The sequence below is a fragment of the Trachinotus anak genome, unplaced genomic scaffold (genome assembly GCF_046630095.1).
Source record: "Trachinotus anak isolate AG129_WGS33_773 ecotype Australia unplaced genomic scaffold, CSIRO_AGI_Tana_v1 ptg000004l, whole genome shotgun sequence".
Lineage (NCBI taxonomy): Eukaryota > Metazoa > Chordata > Actinopteri > Carangiformes > Carangidae > Trachinotus > Trachinotus anak.
In genome coordinates this window covers 16,926,591-16,946,241 of record NW_027273855.1, presented here as the reverse complement: position 1 = coordinate 16,946,241, position 19,651 = coordinate 16,926,591, and the positions used below count along the sequence as shown (strand labels likewise).

General features: G+C 39.2%; 1 protein-coding gene across 1 annotated transcript; it reads left to right on the top strand.

The window, feature by feature from the left end:
* The first annotated feature begins 5,330 nt into the window (after nucleotides 1–5,330).
* opn7b (opsin 7, group member b) lies at nucleotides 5,331–18,731 on the top strand. The gene is made up of 5 exons (XM_071476456.1): nucleotides 5,331–5,418; nucleotides 5,510–5,672; nucleotides 5,769–5,896; nucleotides 15,891–16,225; nucleotides 16,336–18,731. The coding sequence occupies exons 1-5, from the start codon at nucleotides 5,331–5,333 to the stop codon at nucleotides 16,834–16,836; spliced, it is 1,215 nt and encodes a 404-aa protein (XP_071332557.1). The 3' UTR covers nucleotides 16,837–18,731.
* The last annotated feature ends 920 nt before the right edge of the window (nucleotides 18,732–19,651 follow it).

Below are 19,651 nucleotides of genomic sequence, written 5' to 3'. Positions count from 1 at the left end.
AATGACTTCCTGTGAATGGCACACTGTATGTCTTACTGCGAAATAGCTTGTCTTGCTCTCCATGTTACAGGGCAGCAAAAATATGCATCAGCATTTTTTCTCTTCTGGGCTGTGGAGTAAATGGTAAGTGACTTTTGATCATAGGAGGTTAAGAGACACAATCCTGAGGAAGAGAAAAATAGAAAAGGTTGAGAGATAGTAGGAGAGGGGAAAAAGGGTTCTCAGTCTTCCATATCTTTCTCATCAGTAATAGCTGGGGAAACAAGATAATCACTCATGTCCTGTTTACATAATCGTGCTTATTTATTATAATTGATTCCCACTGTATCATGTCTTTGAGCACAGACTCTGGTCAGCTCTTTGCTGTTGAAGATGCACCTTTGCTGATTGTTTCCGGTCTCCTTTCAAGCAATCTGAAAGAGAATGATTTGCATAATTTCTGCTCTCCCCTGTCACAGTGTATAGCAAGCTTATTGTATAACATCAGACTCATTTTACTCTGATGAGGAATTGTTATGTATGAAAGAAAGGGAAGCACACAATGATCAGCTATGGGTTTGGACTGAAGAGGATATATGTCAACCGGAGTGATGCCTTGTGGAAATGAAAGGGATGATCAGCAACATCCTGGCAGCAACCTGGGTAACAAAAAAATCATGACTTTAATTTGAATAATCCGATATGAGTTCTTAAAATCACAAATTCACTGTTTTCTCATTAAACGTGTACATCTCTGCAAAGGATTCTATGTAGGCAGTGGTTACTTGTAAGTGGTTCAGTTCGGGCTGCATGATGCTGGAGATCACATCTACAAGAGGGATACTGTGAAAAAAGACTCAGCCACTGATCTGAGCTCTCAGTTTGTGTTTGGTGGATTCTACATCATTCAGTCTGAGCATTCTGGGTAACTCCTGCTCGCTACATAGCTGTCTGCAGATATCAGGCTGATGCCAACACAAACAGTACAGATGAATTAGGGAACAGATTATCATTTTCAGTCCTGTCCGTGATCAAAGTGATAATTAAAGCTGATGTCTGTACTTAGTCGAAGCATCTGCTACTGACTGTATGGGATAGAATAAATTTTTCCACCATGGTAAGTGTTGCAGGTTATTTCTTTATTATTCTTGTGCAACTGTTTTGCCACAGGGGACCTAAGATCCTAAGACCCATACTCATGTGGATTCACTGTTAACACCTTTCGATTATGTAACAGACAATGTTTGTGCCAAATCATTTTGAAAGAGCAATGGTCCAACCAATGGCACAGCTTCATCACTCACTCACTCACTCACAGCCTTTAAAATATAGTTGATAATGCTTTAGTGGTTTTGATCAGTAAAGGTGGTGTCTAGTTCAAACATATGTACTGCAGCATGGAAGAGTCAAGGGATCAGTGTGTGAGTAAACTACAGTAATCTGTTTCCCAGATATATTCAGTAGAAAATTCACGCTCAGATGTATCCCATGCTTTTAATCACTTTGCATCAAACAAAGATATTCATTGATATGTGTTTGTACGGTTGATGTTTTCAGAATCACTGAATTCTGTCACTGTCCCTTTGTACCACTTGTTTTATGGTTAATCTCCGTCATTCCGCTTTCAAATCTGAGCTTCTGACAGTTCCAGTTATAGGATTTCTCTCATCCTTCACCTCCCTTGCACTCCTTTAATATTTTGCCCTCTCTCTTTCAGTTTGTTCTGTATGTGTACGTGTATATTTGTGTGTAGACTGTTTTCCAGCTGTATGACAGCAAGGCTTAAGTTGTCACAGGCGTCCTCTACAATGATGAGCCCCAATTCCACCATTCAGCTACAGATTGACAGTAACGTTTTGACTTTTCCTCACTCTTTATTGTACCTTTTTTCCCCTTTCAAACTGAAGGGGGGTGAGTAAGGGTTTCCCTCTCTTACCCTGCCTCTTCCTCCCTCCACTGCTTCTCTCTCATTTTTAGTGTCTCTCTCTCTTGACTTCATCCTCTCAGACATTGTTAATCCAGTCTTCTCCTTTGTACTCCTGACACTGCTGAGAGAAGGGCAGGCAGTAGAAGGGGACGTGGGCAATAATGTAAATCATCAGACAGGCAGGCAGATACAGTATCATTTGAAGGTGCTAAATTTGTCTGTTTTTGACAGATGTTCCTTTAAGTTTCTGTCAGATTTTTTTAAGGTGAGCACTGCGACACACAGGAAAAACTTGATGCTCAGGTTATTTATAATCGAGGAGGAATTTATCTGCAATATCTGCATGGAGATATATTTCCACAGGGCTGCAAACTGTTGAAGGTGACTCATTTGTCAAAGTTTAGAAAAGACTTGCTGATAGTCCAACCATGATGTGAAGTCTATATAAAAATATTGAACCTGTCACACTCTGAACTCCACATAAAGTCAACTCAAGTCTGAATGCACTATTATTGATCAAAACTACAGCAGAGTTTAAATTTCATTTTTATGTACAGATAAAGAAAATGGTGAAAATGTTTCAGTTTTATTTTAAAATATGCAGCCTACACAAAACACCAGGAATATTGGACGTGTGACAGAAAGTGTGAATAGAGTGACCAAGTATATAATAAATTTTGGTGCCGACCTAGTTAGAGGGGTGGATAAAGGAATAGTTTATCACTTTCCTAAACAATGTGAGACAATTTGGTCAGTTTCTCAAGAAATAATATATGGATCTGTATGTAACAATCAGACATATTTATGGTGCTGAGATCTATGACTTTGCACAGTTTTGTACAGATTCAGATAATAATCCAGATCAAGTGTTTGACTTTGGCATGCGCTCTATTTACTGCCATTCTCGTTGTTATTTATGTCATGGAGTTGATTATTCACTGTAGTTCATGCATTGTTCATTCTAGAAACTTGTAATATTATCTTGACTTCACATTTATGGTGAACTTCTGTTATCAATTGAATTGATGTATATGCCAAAAAAATTTTTTCTTAATGTGGGTGTCATCAGGACCAGCTGTTCACTCAGTTTTCAGACAATGGAGATATTTAAAACAAAAAACAAAAAAAAAACAACAATGCTATACCTTATATAGTCACCATTGCAGTAGCTGTTTGCATGATAGTCAGCTAGTAAGAGCATCATTAAGTCCCAGCATCCTCATGATACAGAGGACTTCACTGCCGTGTCTCACTCTCTATCTATTCTAAATGAACTGACTGAACTTTAGTCCTGTATATGTACTTCATATGTCGTATACACACAAACATTTCCTGTATTGAATTCTTAACTTTCTCGGTACACGTCTGTATTTACTAGCCCTGCGGAGTGTGTGCATTTTATAGAATCAGCTGGTATACTAGTGTATTCATGTTAGTTTTCTACATAATGTATGCTTTATTCATATTATTGACATTTGAATTACTGCCTATACTTGTATTCTTTGTATAAAACAAGTGCATCTTTCATCGATATGCGGAACTTATCCGTGTGTTCATCTGCTAATGTGACATCTTAAGCTCTGCTCAGGGCTTAAAAAATCATCTTCATATCTCATTCGTTCTCTCCATAGTCGCCAGACCTCAACCCCTTTGAAAATCTGTGGGAACTTTAGAAGGGGAAAAGGCGAAACATGTTGTAACATCACAAGACAAGACACATTCTGGGACACTCAAGTAGTACCGCTATAATGTTAATTCTCATGTTGAGAAAAAAAGCAAATGTGGCATGAAGCACAAGTTATGACTAAGCAAACTGTGGACATAACACACTGGTAATTTGTGAAAAAAAATAATTAACTTGCAAGTGTGAAACAGTGTAATGCTGTTTGATATCATTTGAGTAAAAAATTGTTTTTGATAAATTATAAAATAAAGTAGTTCTCTGGATGACTGTTTTAGATGCATGCAGTACAGATGTACATATGACACCCCCCCTTGGAGTAAACACACTCATGTACTTATAAGGGTTTATATGTATCCTATAGTATGTAAATACAGACAAGGGCTTTGCGCACAAACCTGTGCAATATTATATCTGCAGATAGCTTATGCTACATGTACCTAACACGTTCTAACAGAACGTCCACACAGAATAACATTAAAACAATTTCCTCACCGCTGGTTCTATCTGAAGATAATCTCCTGAGTGTACAGTAATAGGGATTTATCCACGAGCAGCTACACCCTTAACCCCAGGTGATTTAACATGTCTCTTTCCTTTGTTAATACTCTTTCATTTCTAAGTAGAGGTCATCAGAGATCAGGGGTCAAGGATATCAGTAGTATCCATGAAGGGCAATGTGTTGAACACTCAGCTGTAACTACGCAACCGCCACACCAACAATAATAAATGGACAATAAATACAACATAAAAATCACAACGAGTTAAAAAAAAAAGGTCAACTGACAATAAATACAACATAAAAATCACATTGCGTTATTTAAAAGGCCAGTGGCAGCCAGGATAAATGAGTTCTGAAGTCAGTCAGTCCAGCAGATAGGCAGCCTGGACTGACTGGTCTCTGAGTAAATAGAAAGGCTATGCGTATATTATCATGTTACCTCCCCCTGTTAATTCCTTTAAAAAAGATTGTCTCTGCAACTTACCTCAGCCACAGTGGATACTGTACTGACTGAAGATTGTGCTTTATATGCAAATAATCGGTCAGGTTTCCAAGATTAGACTGCCATGTACAGATTGAACACAATCCATCAATTCAAAATCATTGTCTCCTCTCTGCACTTTGATGAGACTGAGTGCAAGTTCTAACTTGTAAAAAGAGAAGCAGGTGGAGACACTGTAAATGTCGTTCCTAGTTCGCTATGTCACCATTTACAGAAAACTAGGGAAAGAGCTAAATACAACTTCAGACCCATATGAAGCAAATACATGTCTCTGTGCTGTGTTGTGACAAAGGTTTGTTGTGACACAGGCATGTTTTCAATAATTTTAAGAGGGGCAGCACAGTGGTGTAGTGGTGTAGTAGTTATCACTGTCACTTCACAGTAAGAAGGTTTGAACCCCACGCCTGGGGCCTTTCTTTGGATTTTGCATGTTCTCCCCGTGTTTCTCTGGCTCCCTTCCACGATCCAAAGACATGCACATTAGGTCGATTGGTGACTCTAAATTGCATGTAGGTATGAATGTGAGTATGTGTGTTGTTTCAGAGTTATTTGTCTCTATATGTCAGCCCTGTGATAGACTGGTGACCTGTCCAGGGTGTACCCCGCCCTCGTCCAATGTCAGCTGGGGTTGAAGTTGGAAGTTGTTTTTGCTTGAAAACAACAAAAACACAAGTTTAAGGATTTTTCTCACCCTCACTATTCCCTGTCTGTTTTGTCTGTTTTTCCATTTTTGTTCCAGATGGGAAATGCCTCAGAAACATTTCTGCTTATGTCCAGAATATCAAAAGACAATGACATCTTCATGGGAACTATTTACATCATTTTTGGTAAGTGATTATTTTTTTTCTTAGGTTTGCACCTTTTAACTGTATGAATGTGTGCTCATACCTTCACATACACTGTCACTCTGTCTCCCAGGTGTGCTGTCGGTGCTGGGGAATGGGATCCTGCTCTTTGTGGCCTATAGAAAGAAGTCCTCCCTGAAGCCAGCAGAGTTCTTTGTGGTTAACCTGGCCATCAGTGACCTGGGCATGACCATCACCCTGTTCCCCCTGGCTATCCCCTCATCTTACGCACACATGTGAGTGACCATTCAGGTTTCCACCTTTCTTTCTCTTTTCATCTATTCTGTCCCTCGGTGACTGATGATGATTATGTGCTTTCTCTTTCCGTTCAGGTGGCTGTTTAATAAGACGATCTGTACTGTCTACGCCTTCTGTGGTGTTTTGTTTGGTCTGTGCAGTCTGACCAACCTCACGGTGCTCTCCTGTGTCTGCTGGCTCAAAGTCTGCTGCCCAAACTATGGTAAGAGAACCACTTAACCATGCTTAATTCAGTATTTCATGTAAAACTACCATCATCACAGCAACACAACAGGATAACTTACTGAGAGTATTATGAATATTCATTTATTGATACTGATTAACAAGAAGGCAGCTTTACCCATACTGATCACCACATTGCTGAGAATTTTCAATCTTGACCTCCAAGCCAAGAACCTTAAATTGGAAGAAAAGTGAAAGCAGTGAAGCCAGCAACTTAAGGGCTTGTTCCATATCAAAAGTGGCCATGCTGTAATAACATTAGTGTCCAAGTCCTTGTTTTAACCTCTTTAAACAGCAGGCTATGCAAATAAGGGAATGTTTACAAGGTCTTTTAATGTATGCAGGGTCTGAGTTTGAAAAGCTCACAGTCCATCCAATTATTGGAATTGCACAATTGACTGGTTGCATGTTCTGGCTCCTCCATACTGTCGGTATTTACTGGTGAATTTTAATTTGTGCCATTTATTTTACAGAGGGCCAGAGTGAAAGAATATTGAACATATAAACGAGTCAGTTTCACAAGAGTCATGAATTAGCCCTATAAATTTGTTCAGACCAAAGACTGCAACTTCAGCAACTTTTTAAAGTGTTTTAGGTGACTTTACCAGGCTTGAGGTGTGATGTTATTTGTCAGGTTGTGATAAACTAAACTTAATCCGTGTACAACCAGTGTAACTTCTCCTAATATTTTATTACAACTATGTTTGTTTTGCTATGTTCTCAATTATTATCTGTTTATACACCACGCTGCACTTATGGGTGTCATCAAGAAGACTGCCTATCTGCTTACAGCGACATTATAGTGGGTTACAAACCATTTATTAAATGTTATGCTGCTTATAAATGCTAAATAGGGTGACTTAAAATGTAGCCAATTAGCTAATTACTTTTCAGAGAAATTATTGGTTTAAGGTGCATTATTTCCCAGGCGGAGACCCAAAAACTGGTGTGAGCAGCTTCAGCGTCTTACTGTCATTTAGGTGTGTGAATTTAACAGGAAGTAGATTTCCAATGAGGACTGACAAATGTATTTAGCTGTGGTTTAAGCCCAGCCATTGTGGTGCTTACGAGATGAAACACTTTTCCTGACTTGGTTGATTAAGAAGAATTTATACACAACCTGCAGAAATCTTGTGGCTTATCTGAGGGTTTACATTCGACATTCAGTCAAGTACAGTTAAGGTAGCTACACAATTCATATTCTTTTTCAAAGCACTGAATAGCGGTTGTTTACACGGGTCACAGTGATGTCAAGGTGAAAGAGTTCTGTTTCAATGTAAACTCCAGTGGAGCTTAAGGTAAGCTGTTCTCAGTTTACAAATCCATCATCAGAGCTCAGGAGAATAAAAAATGTGAGATAAAACATATGTTAATTATGGCTTTGGCCCCATTTACATTTGTCATTTCAAGTGTCTCATAGCCACATCAATTCTAATTAATTTAATACACTTTATTTCACACTTGCAACATACAGTATATCCATCTTCGTTGATCATATCACTAATCTAGTTGCTACATGTCTTGGTTTTCTTGGGCCCAAATCCAGAGGATGGTGGTAATGCAGCTGAAGCTGTTTCATAACACCCAAGCAGTTCAATGACAACAATAACAGCATACCAAGCAAAAGAAAAAATAACCGTAAAATGACACTAGCCAAAAAGTTTTATCATCTTCATGGCTCTCATTCTTGCCATTTTCTCACCCACACAGATCATTTAGTGATTGAAGTAATCAGGGATCAGATAGATGCTTCAACTTTTTACAACAACCTTTTGTATGTGTGACTGTCTGGGTTGAAATTGCCAAGACCTCTTCCTGGTGCTTTAATAAGGCAGGGAGAATGGCAGCTAATTTCTCTTCCATTATCTCCAAGGACAGGCCGTCTGAAGGGTTCTTCAACAGACTGCTTATTATTAGTGTGATAACACATGGGAGGAGCAAAGATGATGTATGTTTCTTTGAGAGGTGCATTTACAGCTTCTCAACATCCATCTAGAACAGCAACTGGAGCAATGCAATTTCTGTCTGTCTCAAATGCATTGTGGATGTATTTACACCTGATTAAGAATGATAATAAGATGTAGGACAAAACAATCCCAACTCACTGTCCATTTTCTTGTCCACTCACCTGCTTTTTTATGAGCTTTCAACTGCATCACAGGGTCTTCATCAGTTTGAGTTTGATTCAATTTTCATGGAGTTGAAAGGCCAAACTGATCACGCTTAATTTATAAGCTAACATGAACAATAAGTCCCATAAGTGACCTAGTATGGACAAAATAATTGCAGCTTTTGAGCTTGCAACACTATCCACTGATGAAGACCATGTAAAATGGTTTGAAGCACTGGTAAAATCTAATAAGTGGATGTTGAGTTGACATTGCTTTGTCAGACCACTTTTTTCCAAGTTCAATAATGACCTTTAAAGCTTAAAATGAAAGTTTGAATTATTGTGTTTCATGTTATGAAAGTCTGGACTCTCATATACAGCAAGGTTACTCAGTGGTCAGTGTTGTTGCCTTGCAGCAGGAAAGACCTGTGTTTAAACCCAAGTCTGTGTGATGTTTCCATGTCCTTGTGTTTGTGTGGGTTTGCCCTGAATTTCTCCCACATGCCAAAGATCTGCTAGTTAGGTGGAATGATAATAATTAAATAATGAAATCCTCTGTAGTCACAATTAAAAAAAAAAAAGCATGGTCATCGTAGGTGGAATGTTAATTAGTTGAATTTGCTAATTAGCAGTCATAAGGAGGCCTGGCAATCAGCACTTCGATATTGTCAATGCAAGATGAGAAAACTAAGACAACTCCAATGAGGCCAATCAAATGTTATCTAAAAACATCCATACCTCCCCTGAAGATATTCATGTTTTTGTGCATTTCCTGGTGATTAGCAGTCACGTTGAGTGAGAACTCCAGTGTTGTCATGCAAATTAATTCCGATGTTGTTCAAGAGCATCAATAGGGTCAGCTAATTATTGAGTTAGGATTGCTTTCTGTTTTGGATTAAATCTGTGTAATGCTCTCTTTCATTCTGGGATTTAGTTTTCTCTCTCTCTTTCTCTCTCTCTCTCTCTCTTTCTCTACAAGTCTTAATTCCACAAATTCCTAAACTGATGGTGCTCCAGCCTCATGAAACCAAAGTGTTTTACTGGTACATAGGCAGTTTGGCTTAAAATCAACTCTCCAGTCTTTTCACCGTTGGTGCATGTGAGCACCACTGTAACTGTTCAAGGAGCAAATGACTAATTATACAAATTGCATAATTAATCTTTTAGCCAATGAAGGCATCGAGAATTCATTTACATGATTGCCTGAATCTAAGCCCAATCTCTTTAAGCAGCACATATAGTTGAGTGAGGGTCCATACTGTTTTGGTTTTTTACACTCTTAGAATAATAATGTTAAACCTTCCATTTCATGCAGACATTACCATTAGCTATGCTTTTGCAGGTAGTTAATTGATTTCAGTATTTTTCATCAGTCTCTCCTAATTTGCATTTGTCACAGCACCACTTAGCCATAATCCATAAAACATTAATTATTAAATTGATTTAGAGACATCAAATATGCAATATGTATGAACTGGTGGCAGTTGACAGAAACTGCATATAATTTAATTTCACTCAGAAACACTCTTTACATCAACTCTCCTCACCTACATATTCTATGAATGGATGCACAGTTGTACTGTGTAATACAGATACAGTAGGAATCGACATCCTGGAGTGCAAAATCCGAGGATGTTCCAATTTATAGGCTTCTCACACTCTCACTTGCCCATGCACACCACAGGGCTTCACAGAAGAGAGTTAATCTGACATATGCTGCATCAATGGGATTTATAATGCCTGATACACAAAGTAAACATACCCTAACGAAGCATAATTACCATATCAGGAAACGAGAGCAGAATGAAGTAGATTTGGTCGAGGGAAGAAATTTGCACAACTCATAACATCAGTATGTAACAGAAGGCATAAGAAATGTGGTGTTAGCAGCCTGGATGAGTTATCAAAAACAGCTGGAGATTGTATAGATATGATGGACAGTGAACATCGCTTACATGTTCATTTCACAGCTGAACTAATATAAGCTTTGTCTATATCCAACTTCACAATGCTTTGAAAAATTAATGCACCAGCCAGCAACTTCTGACTAGAATTAGAAGTTTTTTCCAGACTCCAGTACGTTCAACAATTGCTGCTAATTGGCACACTATAACTGAAGTCAAGGCTGTGTTTTTAAAAGGCTCCTCTTGTCTGTTTTCCATGGGAACACAGTCTATATTACAGAGTGTAAAACCCCAGAGACTACAAGCCTCACAAATAAAACTGTTTGAAATGCAAATAGGGCACAAATAATTATGCCTTTATGAGACTTCCCTGCAAGGAAGCTTGTACAAATGTACATAAGTCACAGACACACTGTTAAACCACACCATCCTCTTGTTTCTAAACTAGTTTATGTAGCATGGCAGTTAGCTCCCCTAGTCAAACACACAGACCAAATTGCTCAAAAACAAAAAATGACCCAGAATCTGTCCCAGAAACGAAATGAAGACCTGCAGCACCAGCAGTTTCAGACCAGCTTGTTCTACCTACTGGTGAGAAATTTTCACCATCAGCGTTATGTTAGAGCTTGTCTACACAGGAAGCGTTTCAGCAAGTCAGTTGTCCACTGCACGCACTTCTGACAGAACAGATAATGTCTACTTGAATCACAGTTTTAGGTTTCAGGTCCATCTGCTGCCAGTTTACAACATAATAACATGACTGTGTGTTGATTGATGTCCAAACACTGGAGACCTACGCATCCTGTGTATTACACACAGTGTGTAGGACAAAACTGATGCTGCTGCACCACTGACCTGCTGTTTTCTACTTTTTTCTGTGAGTGCTCCAAGTTGGATTCACTAAACTCTCTTAACGGCACAAACTTGTCATAAATTGCTCATTTCAGGTTGAAATGCGGAGGTGCATTTTTGTGAGATGCGATCATTAAATTGGCATGCATTGCTTTGTTTGTGGTAAAGTTTAATTCACATTAATGTCACACAAGAGCAAAACTTCACACTGTGGAGCTTCAAGTCTTGCTGTCAGAAATCGGCAAACAAAAAACGTGAAAAATTAAGCAGAGTCTGTAGTCACATAAGAGGACCCACAACTAGAATATGTTAATGTTAATACTGATATTAATGTTAATGTTAGAGTGCTGCAGGAATGAGTCCTAAAGCCCAGAGATAAGTTAGCATTTTTGCGCCCTGGTTACCCTTGTCCTTAAGTTGATGGATTTTGAGTTTCTGGTTTGATGCCTGAAAGAAGCTCTGTGGTTTACACAAGTTCAAGACATTTTTATATTTTATTCATTAACATAAAATACATCAGCAAGTACCCCAGTAGTGATTTTTTTTTATTTGTGAAATGTAAAACCTTAAGCACACATAACAAAATAAGAAAACAGCACTGTTAAAACCAAACAGCATCTCTCACTGCAGATGGCATAGGCATTAAAACTGCAGCAGCTATTACTTTCTTTGGCTATAGAGGGGAATTCATCGTCACGTGAATAAGAAGATTAGCAATGACCAAGCAATTTCCCTATTAGAAGTATGCCACATATGATTGAGTAGAGTAGGTTTATGAAGACGTTATAAGCCAGTTCCATGGAGCGCTTTGTATAAATGAGAGTTAAGAAACCAGCAGTGTAGAAACTGTTTATGGAATAATGGCAAAAAATGTCAGAGGATTGGAGAGGAGGAGAGAAGAAAGTTTTAATATTTATGGTTTTCTGACACAAGGTGTGGACTTATGGAAAGATTATCACATTAAATTGAACATGGGCTACTGTATCAGTTGTCAGAGAACAATAAACTCTGCTGTAAAAAGAGGAAAAGTGTTGAAAGATATCCAACGGGGGTTATTATCGAGATCATAGAGTCGACACACATTTCTTCACAGAACTAATCTGATGGCATTTCTACAAAGATTTCTGTTCTGTTAATAAACAACATCTCCTTTTTAAACACCTCCCAGGACTTGTCTTTTGAGACAGTCTGAATATGAAAACTACAAAAAGAGAAAATTTTTGACGTTTTAGTGTATGATTCAGCGACATGTGTGTCTGGACAGATAAAAGTGCTTCTCTCTGTGCACTCACACATTGACACTAAACACATGATGGTTTAAAAGCTATTCCAATAAACCCTTGTGAAAGTCAATCCCAAACCATTTTATAGAGGGTGTCAGGCTGTAACTGAAACTGTATGTCATGTTCTCGCTGAAATGTCCTTGAGTAAAGCCCTAAAGTACATGCCGCAAGGTGCAACTGATGAAACTCATAGGTAGCAGGACAGATGGATCATTGAGTGTGCTTCTCCCTCTCTCTCTTTTATTAGTTTTTTTCCACAGCTGATGTACCTCACGTGGGTATTGCTATTCTTAATAGACCCCTGCTGACAAATTACCCTGCACTTGGTGATCTAACAGCAGCACATGGATCGAGTGCTTCCTGTTTGGTTTAATCTACAGCCACCCATGAGCGCTGATGAACATGTGAATGCTGGATCGAAGTCCATCAAACAAAGACCTGAGAATGGATAAGTCAGGCACCTTCTCAGCAGGAGAACTCATCCTTCCCCTCTGTGATTCACGAAATAAGAGGGTCTAATGAGAAGAGGGAGGTGGGCTGTGAATAGCAGAGAATGAAGAGGGGAGCTGGGGAATTGCTTTACAGTTAAAAAGAACTGACTTACAGTTAACTGAGAACAGAATCAATCTGTCCTGATGTTAAGTAGTATTGGCTGTGAAAATTGAAGCCTCTCAGGCAGCATTGAGCCTAAATAGATCTCAATCACAGTCTTAAGCCAACATCACTCATAATAATCTGGCAGTGCATGAAATGATACATACAGTGAGCGGGGTGGACTACAGGGTAAAAGCTGGTGTCAGCATGTCCGTTCAGCACAGATTCATGGTCTGACTGGTTTCTCTCTAGCTAGTCACTGACTGTTTCTGTCTGCTGTTTGGTGCTGAGCAGATAGTGTGCCCTGGGTTTTACGTTTTTACAGCTGCCTGCTATAACCGCCAACAATGCTTTCAGAGTGAACGAGAACAGTTAAGATGCTTTAAAGCACCGTAAAGCTGAGGGGAGCTGCAGATTTCGGGGGCTAATTCTCTGTAGATTCGTCACTGTGAACGTTTCATCCTTTCATATTGTTTTTACATTCTCATTTGAAACATTGTTTAAATATTGATTATAGCTGCTTTAAAATTTCATTCCTCATTCATTTGGTGACAGCTGTTGTGTCAGGAAAATAACGGAGGAACAGCTGTTGTATCATTTAACAGTGCAGCCAAGGAAGCTCACGTTGTTTTAATAAAGAAGTTGGTCAAAAGTAACTTCACAAGCGATCTGATTTTATGCTGTGCACGGAGCGTGTAGTTTTCCAACAGAGAGAAGCTGGAGATGTGCAGTTTGTTGCCTGCAGCTCCTCATCTAACATCTCACTGTTAGCTGCTCCTTCTTGTTCCATTACTGCCTTGCAAAAGTTAAAAGCTATCTGCTGGCAAAAAATGACTGTTACCTTAGGCAAACTTTGGATGAAGGATTGTGGTCTGCGCTAACCACAGTGACAAATACACTGCATTTCTTGTGGCTTCTTCACATTAAAAGCATTCAACATTAACAGCTTTTAATGTGAAGCAGGTGGACATTTACAATGAAAACTGCTAAATAGAGAGGTGTTTATGTAGTTACTGAATGTAAATATGTTGAATAGCTACTGCAGAAAAATGAACTATACATAGTGGGGTTTGATTTCATGAAAATCTTTAGGCTTATAATTTCAGTGTATTGGGTATCAGGCAACATTTTTGAGATCTGGAGTGAGTAGTTCCTTTGTTCATGTCACTCTCAAAAAAAAAAGAACAGTCTCAAATATCAGCTTCATTCATTCAATCAACAAGCCCCCAGCTCAGTGCCATAACTGTGCCACAGCAATCACTCATGTTACCACACATGAAAATTATTCTGAGGTACCCTGGTGGCTGAATGGTTAGGGAGTGTACCACATAACCACAACATCCACAATTCAAGCCAGAGAACCCTTGTTGCATGTCGCAAACCTCTCTCTCACTACCGACCGTGCAAAACAAGGAAAAATGCCAAAGAAGAATATTTCAAAAAGAAAAAAATATACCAATGAGTTTTCATATCCTGCAGTACACAGACTTTAAATTATGGAGAAAAAAAAGAGAGTGCTGGTATCAGGTTGGCAGTCGAAATTTCGCAGATACCATGAGTTGAAGTGTCAGAATCAGTATCAGAAGAAAAAAGTTTGGTGCATACCTATTTAAAATGTAAGAGCACATGTTTGAGGGCTTTTGTCAGAAATTGAGTTCAGCTCTTTGTGTAAAAAGTGCTCAGGTTGAATCCTTCATGTGCCGCTAAGTATAGCTGGAGATGGGATGCATCACATCAGATAAAAGCTATCTGGAATAACTAATCAGTCCCCTCCCCCAGCGCCACACAATTCAGCGAGTTCCACAGGGCTTCTTCACCACCACCATCCAACCCTCAGCCTGAACTGTCAGAGGGGATGACATCCAGCTGGAGAGGCTTTGTGGTATCATAGATAAGGCTCAGTCTGTTCTCGTCCATGGTGATTCCACACTGAAGACACCCTTGTCTAAATCAATTACTGTAGCCTGTTAGGGGCTGTTTCCTGTGGATTCCCTTATTCACACACTGGCACATGAGTATAATTAACAGAAATGCATCGTTATTGCAGTAGACTCACAGTTAATATGTCCTAATTTGAACAGAAAACAAGCATTAAAATGTACACCTGTCAGATTTGTTATTGCAGCAATGGTTTCTTGTACCAAGAAAACTTTTCTATTGAAAATAGATTTTTCACTATTTAGATGCAGGTAGTTATTTTGATTAAACTAGAAATCTCTCTAAACCACAGCAGTCAATTAGCTAGCAATGTACTCCCATAGCATGATATTCCTGGCCCCCCATATCTACTGTATAGTACACAGAAGGCTAGTTTTGTGATTCATTAAGACAATTTTGTGGCAAGGGGGGTGGGGGGTGGGGTGTCACATATTTTTCTTGACCAAATCTGCAAGTGCAATCCCAGTGAAATTATAATGTGAGCTGGAAAAACTACTATCATTGAGCAAGTGGATGTCTAAGTTATTAAGGCAATGTAAAAAAAAAAAAACAAAAAAAAAAAGAATAAATAAAAAGTGGATTTACTGAACATACTGGAATTACCTCCAATTCCACCATTTGAATTAACATCAGATCCATGATTGCTTAAAGCAAAAATAAGATTGTAATTCACACAAATTGTCCCTGTGTTCCACATCCCTGTATGCAGATAAAAATAGAGGTGTTTCCGTATTTGAGGTCTTGTGTGCACAGTGCATAGAATGGTTATGTAGCTTCTCAATTGGAGTTTCTCACATAGTTTGGCCTCTAAGTAAACATGCTGTGCAGCTACTCTCCTTACACACAGAACAATGTTTAGGTTTGAGTCCCTGGCCTTATGAAGATTATTAACTTCACATGTGCATTCCTGGGGGCCATGTGACGTCTTAGCCGAACACAACTGAGGTCAAATATAAAATTTGCATTGGCCGGGACAATGGGTTAAATTAATTTATCTTAATTAGTGTTGCCTGTAGAATGCACTTCATTCTTCATCCTTGGGTAATTCCCTACCAAGTTGTTCATCACTTATTAGACGGTATCTCTCCAATTCCTCCTCCTTCTGTCTTCCTCTCTCCTCCTCACTCATTGCTTGTTATCAGCATCAGGTAACAAGACTCAATATGCTTCAGTAGCATATTGTTGCTATGCTGCTGTTTCTGTATCCTTCCTATATGTCCTCATCTGTTAGTAATCACTCCCCCAACTCTCCCTCCTCTGCCTCTGTCTCTACCCGGTTACACTCTTCCTCAGGCAACAAGTTTTCATACTGCCACGCCTGCTTCCTGGTCGCTGGGGTCTGGTGCTACGCTGGAGTCTTTGCTGTAGGTCCCCTGTCGGGCTGGGGAGAGTATGGGGCCGAGCCTTATGGTACAGCATGCTGCATCAACTGGCATGCACCCAGCCAAAACTCTGCAGCTATGAGCTACATCATCTGCCTCTTCTTCTTCTGCTACATCGTTCCCTGCACTGTCATCTTCCTGTCCTACACATTCATCCTGCTGACCGTCCGGGGCTCCCGCCAGGCTGTGCAGCAACATATGTCCCCACAGAACAAAATCACCAATGCACACGCACTTATCATTAAGGTAAATGCATACCGTAAACTCACTCTCCGAGAATACTAAGCAATATATTCTGATGTAAAAATTTGTTTACATGACAAATATATTTTGTGTGGTGTTGTTTCTCTTTTCAGCTTTCTGTGGCAGTTTGCATAGGTTTCCTGACAGCATGGAGTCCATATGCTATTGTGTCCATGTGGGCAGCATTTGGTAACCCAGCAACTGTACCACCCATGGCTTTTGCTCTGGCAGCTATCTTTGCCAAGTCCTCTACCCTTTACAACCCCATTGTCTATCTGGTCTTTAAGCCCAACTTCCGCAAGTCCCTGTGTCGGGATGTGGCCCAGTGCAGAAGCACACTCTGTGGATGTCTGTGTCAGCACAGCTCTGCACAGAAGGGAACTTGCCGGCAGCCTCTTGGCAAAGAAGAGTGCAACTCTACAAGGCTGTCCAATGGACTACCAGAGAACCACAGGACCTGCAGACACTGTCCTTGCCCTGAAACAGTCACTTGTGCCAGAGAAAACCTTACGGACTACAGCCCCCAGCAGACTGCCAGGATACTTAAAGGATCTCTGCACAGTGAGATGGCTGTCAGTCAGCTTTCCAATGAGATGCAGAGCGACTTCCTCTAGAGAAACCAACACAGCAAGACAATGAGAAGGTGAAAAATGAGAGAGAGAAATTTTAAAAAATGACAAGAATGAAGGTTGAAAGACACTAATTGCAAGTTAGGGAAAACAGAAAGATCAAGAGTGATTGAAGGAAGAAATCTTATAAATCTGAAGGTCACAGTTTAAAAACTAAGGACTTGTTTCATGCCTCAAATATGTGATACTGCCAAAAACTACATGACTACAAAGGTAGAAGCCAATACACAGGGATAAGTGAGCCAAGCAGCCAACATGCAAACACAGATGTGAACGTCAATATTTCATCAGGTCAAATTAACTTGCATCAATAACTACCTGATCAGTTTGACTGATCAACATTAAATAAACAAGACTGAGAATCAATGCAAATCAATTCAGGCTGAACTTACAGGGGGGAGCTGATATTGAAATGTTGTAATCCTTAAACTACCTTTTACGTATTTATTAGTACAAGTACTATATGTAATGATGTAGTCGATGTTATACGTATTTATTCATGCATGCCTCAAACTGAAGGACCACAGAGTTGCAGTTGTTATCTAGTAGTAAATTAGTTATGTCTCTGATAAAAGATTGAAATTAAGCCCCAGTTACAGTGAGTCAGCCTCTACATTCATCTTCATAAACTAGACCTGTTGTGAGGTTAAGAACAAAGCACTGAGGTAAAGATTTGGCTTAATGAGCCCTTTGTTACATGTGTAAAAGTGATCATGAACATTTTACCACAGGGTTGTTGTATTGATCTTCTGCAAACAGGAGTTGCCAATGTCAATTTTGCCTGATTGTTCAGGACAAAGGACATGACTGAATTATAGAAGCAGAAGACTTTGTATAACCAAATTTGTAACACTCAATAGGCTCTTTTCTCTCCCACTTAATTTGTAGACCTCAAGACAAATATGTTCAAGATGGCAACAAAAGAACTATTTGTGCATCTCACCAAAATGTACAGTTTCTGAAGACCACAGTGTGAAATAAGCCATAAATTTCAAATTGATAATATATAAATGTCAAGATCTTTATTTATTTATTTAATTTTTTTAGAAATTGATGTACTAACAGTATTAATCAGATGTTAATCGAAGGTCATGTTCATTTTTATCTAACAGAAACAACATCTTTACCCAAGACAGCAAGGTTGCAGTTATGTGGATGTCTTTGGCCATGATGTAAATCTGTTAAGTGTTTGTAAACCAGAGATGTGGCTGTTATTAACATGGTGGACAAGGAAGATGAAAAGAAGAGAGAGTTGTGTTCACATATTGGCATCTGTTATTTTTGTGAGGCTGATCAGTTACAATCAGGAAGCTAGCTCATCGTTTTTTAAAAAAAAACACTGCAGCAGTGAAACAGAAGGACATTTTTATTTTTTATAACTTGGGTCTTATTTTCATATTTCTGGTCATGAATTTTATTGGTTACAATAAAAAGGACGGTTGGAGAAGTAAAATTTGTTTTTATTGTCTCTTTCAAATAAGTTTGACTGTCCTGGGTTGTTGTTTAAAACCTGTATGAGGTCAAACCTCGTACCATCTGTCATCAGATTACTTTCAAGCTATGTTAGTATGTTGAATATTACCAACAGCACTGAGGGCCAAACCTGTGAAAATAAGACCCAAATTGTAATAAACTGGAAATATCTTTTGGAAATTGCTCAGATAACCTTTAGTGAAGCTTGTCTGTGTGTGTGCATGAAAAGTGAGAGACAGAAACATTGTGTGATTTATTTATTCTGTATGTGTGTGTATTTTTCTATTGTGCCTCGGGGAGCATGTGCTTTCATGGGCAGATGTACAAGTGTGCAGTTTCTCAGAGAGTCTATCAGCAAATTCTTTTGGGTCTGACGCACAAACAACAACAGCAAAAGAAAAAAAAAAGAGCACGCTCAGATGGGCAAATTAAACATGAGCTATTATAACAATAGTGGAGAAATTAACTTTATCTCTATGCATGGATATGGGCCACTTGTCTTTAGTGCTGCTTTTGACTCTGAAAAGAGGGGGGCTGTTGGTTAATTAAATGACATGACAGACACAAGGCTTTGCCTCAGCACCAGCTGAAATTATATCCATAAAAATATGCCCAGCAAGCATAGTTGAGCTTAACCACAGTGTTTCCAACAAGCAGTTTTAGCACTTTTCCACAGGCAGCATAGGTCATCCAGTGGAAGTACAAAAAGACCTGCCATGGACAAGATTAATTAGATCTGCTCAAGCCATGTTGTGTTTGATTGGTGTGTCTTTCATGCCGTGTCATGATTCCTTTATTTACCTCGGTGAGAGGAAATACTGCAGTTCCTTGCAGTTTCCACCGAATACCTGACTATAAAAGCAGTTCCCATTTTGTTCTCTCACCTTGTCATAAAATAATTTGCTTTAAGTCATGCAAAATAACCACCTGTGATGTATTCCACTGCTTGGTTCCTCAAATTACTGCTCCAAAATTGGTAGTTACTACTTCTTGAAGAAACTGATACCAATCCACCATTGCCACCTGAACTAATACCCCACTTGGGCTTCTCACACAATACTTACCCCTGGGGTAAGACTCTTGTTAGTTCAAGGCTTACTGAACTGTTAGCTGTGGGCTTAGGCCATGTTCAGACCAATATTAGCACTGCATGAAAAAAAACACAAAAACATAGCCCGCTCTGTCATTTCAATAAGACCATTATATTGGAGCAGGGGGCAAAAAACGTGGCTCAGTTTTTGCAACACACTATAATGGCCAGTCAAACATGCACAAGTGAACATTCCTCATAACGTGATAGGGTCTTTTCTCCTATTTATTTCCTAAC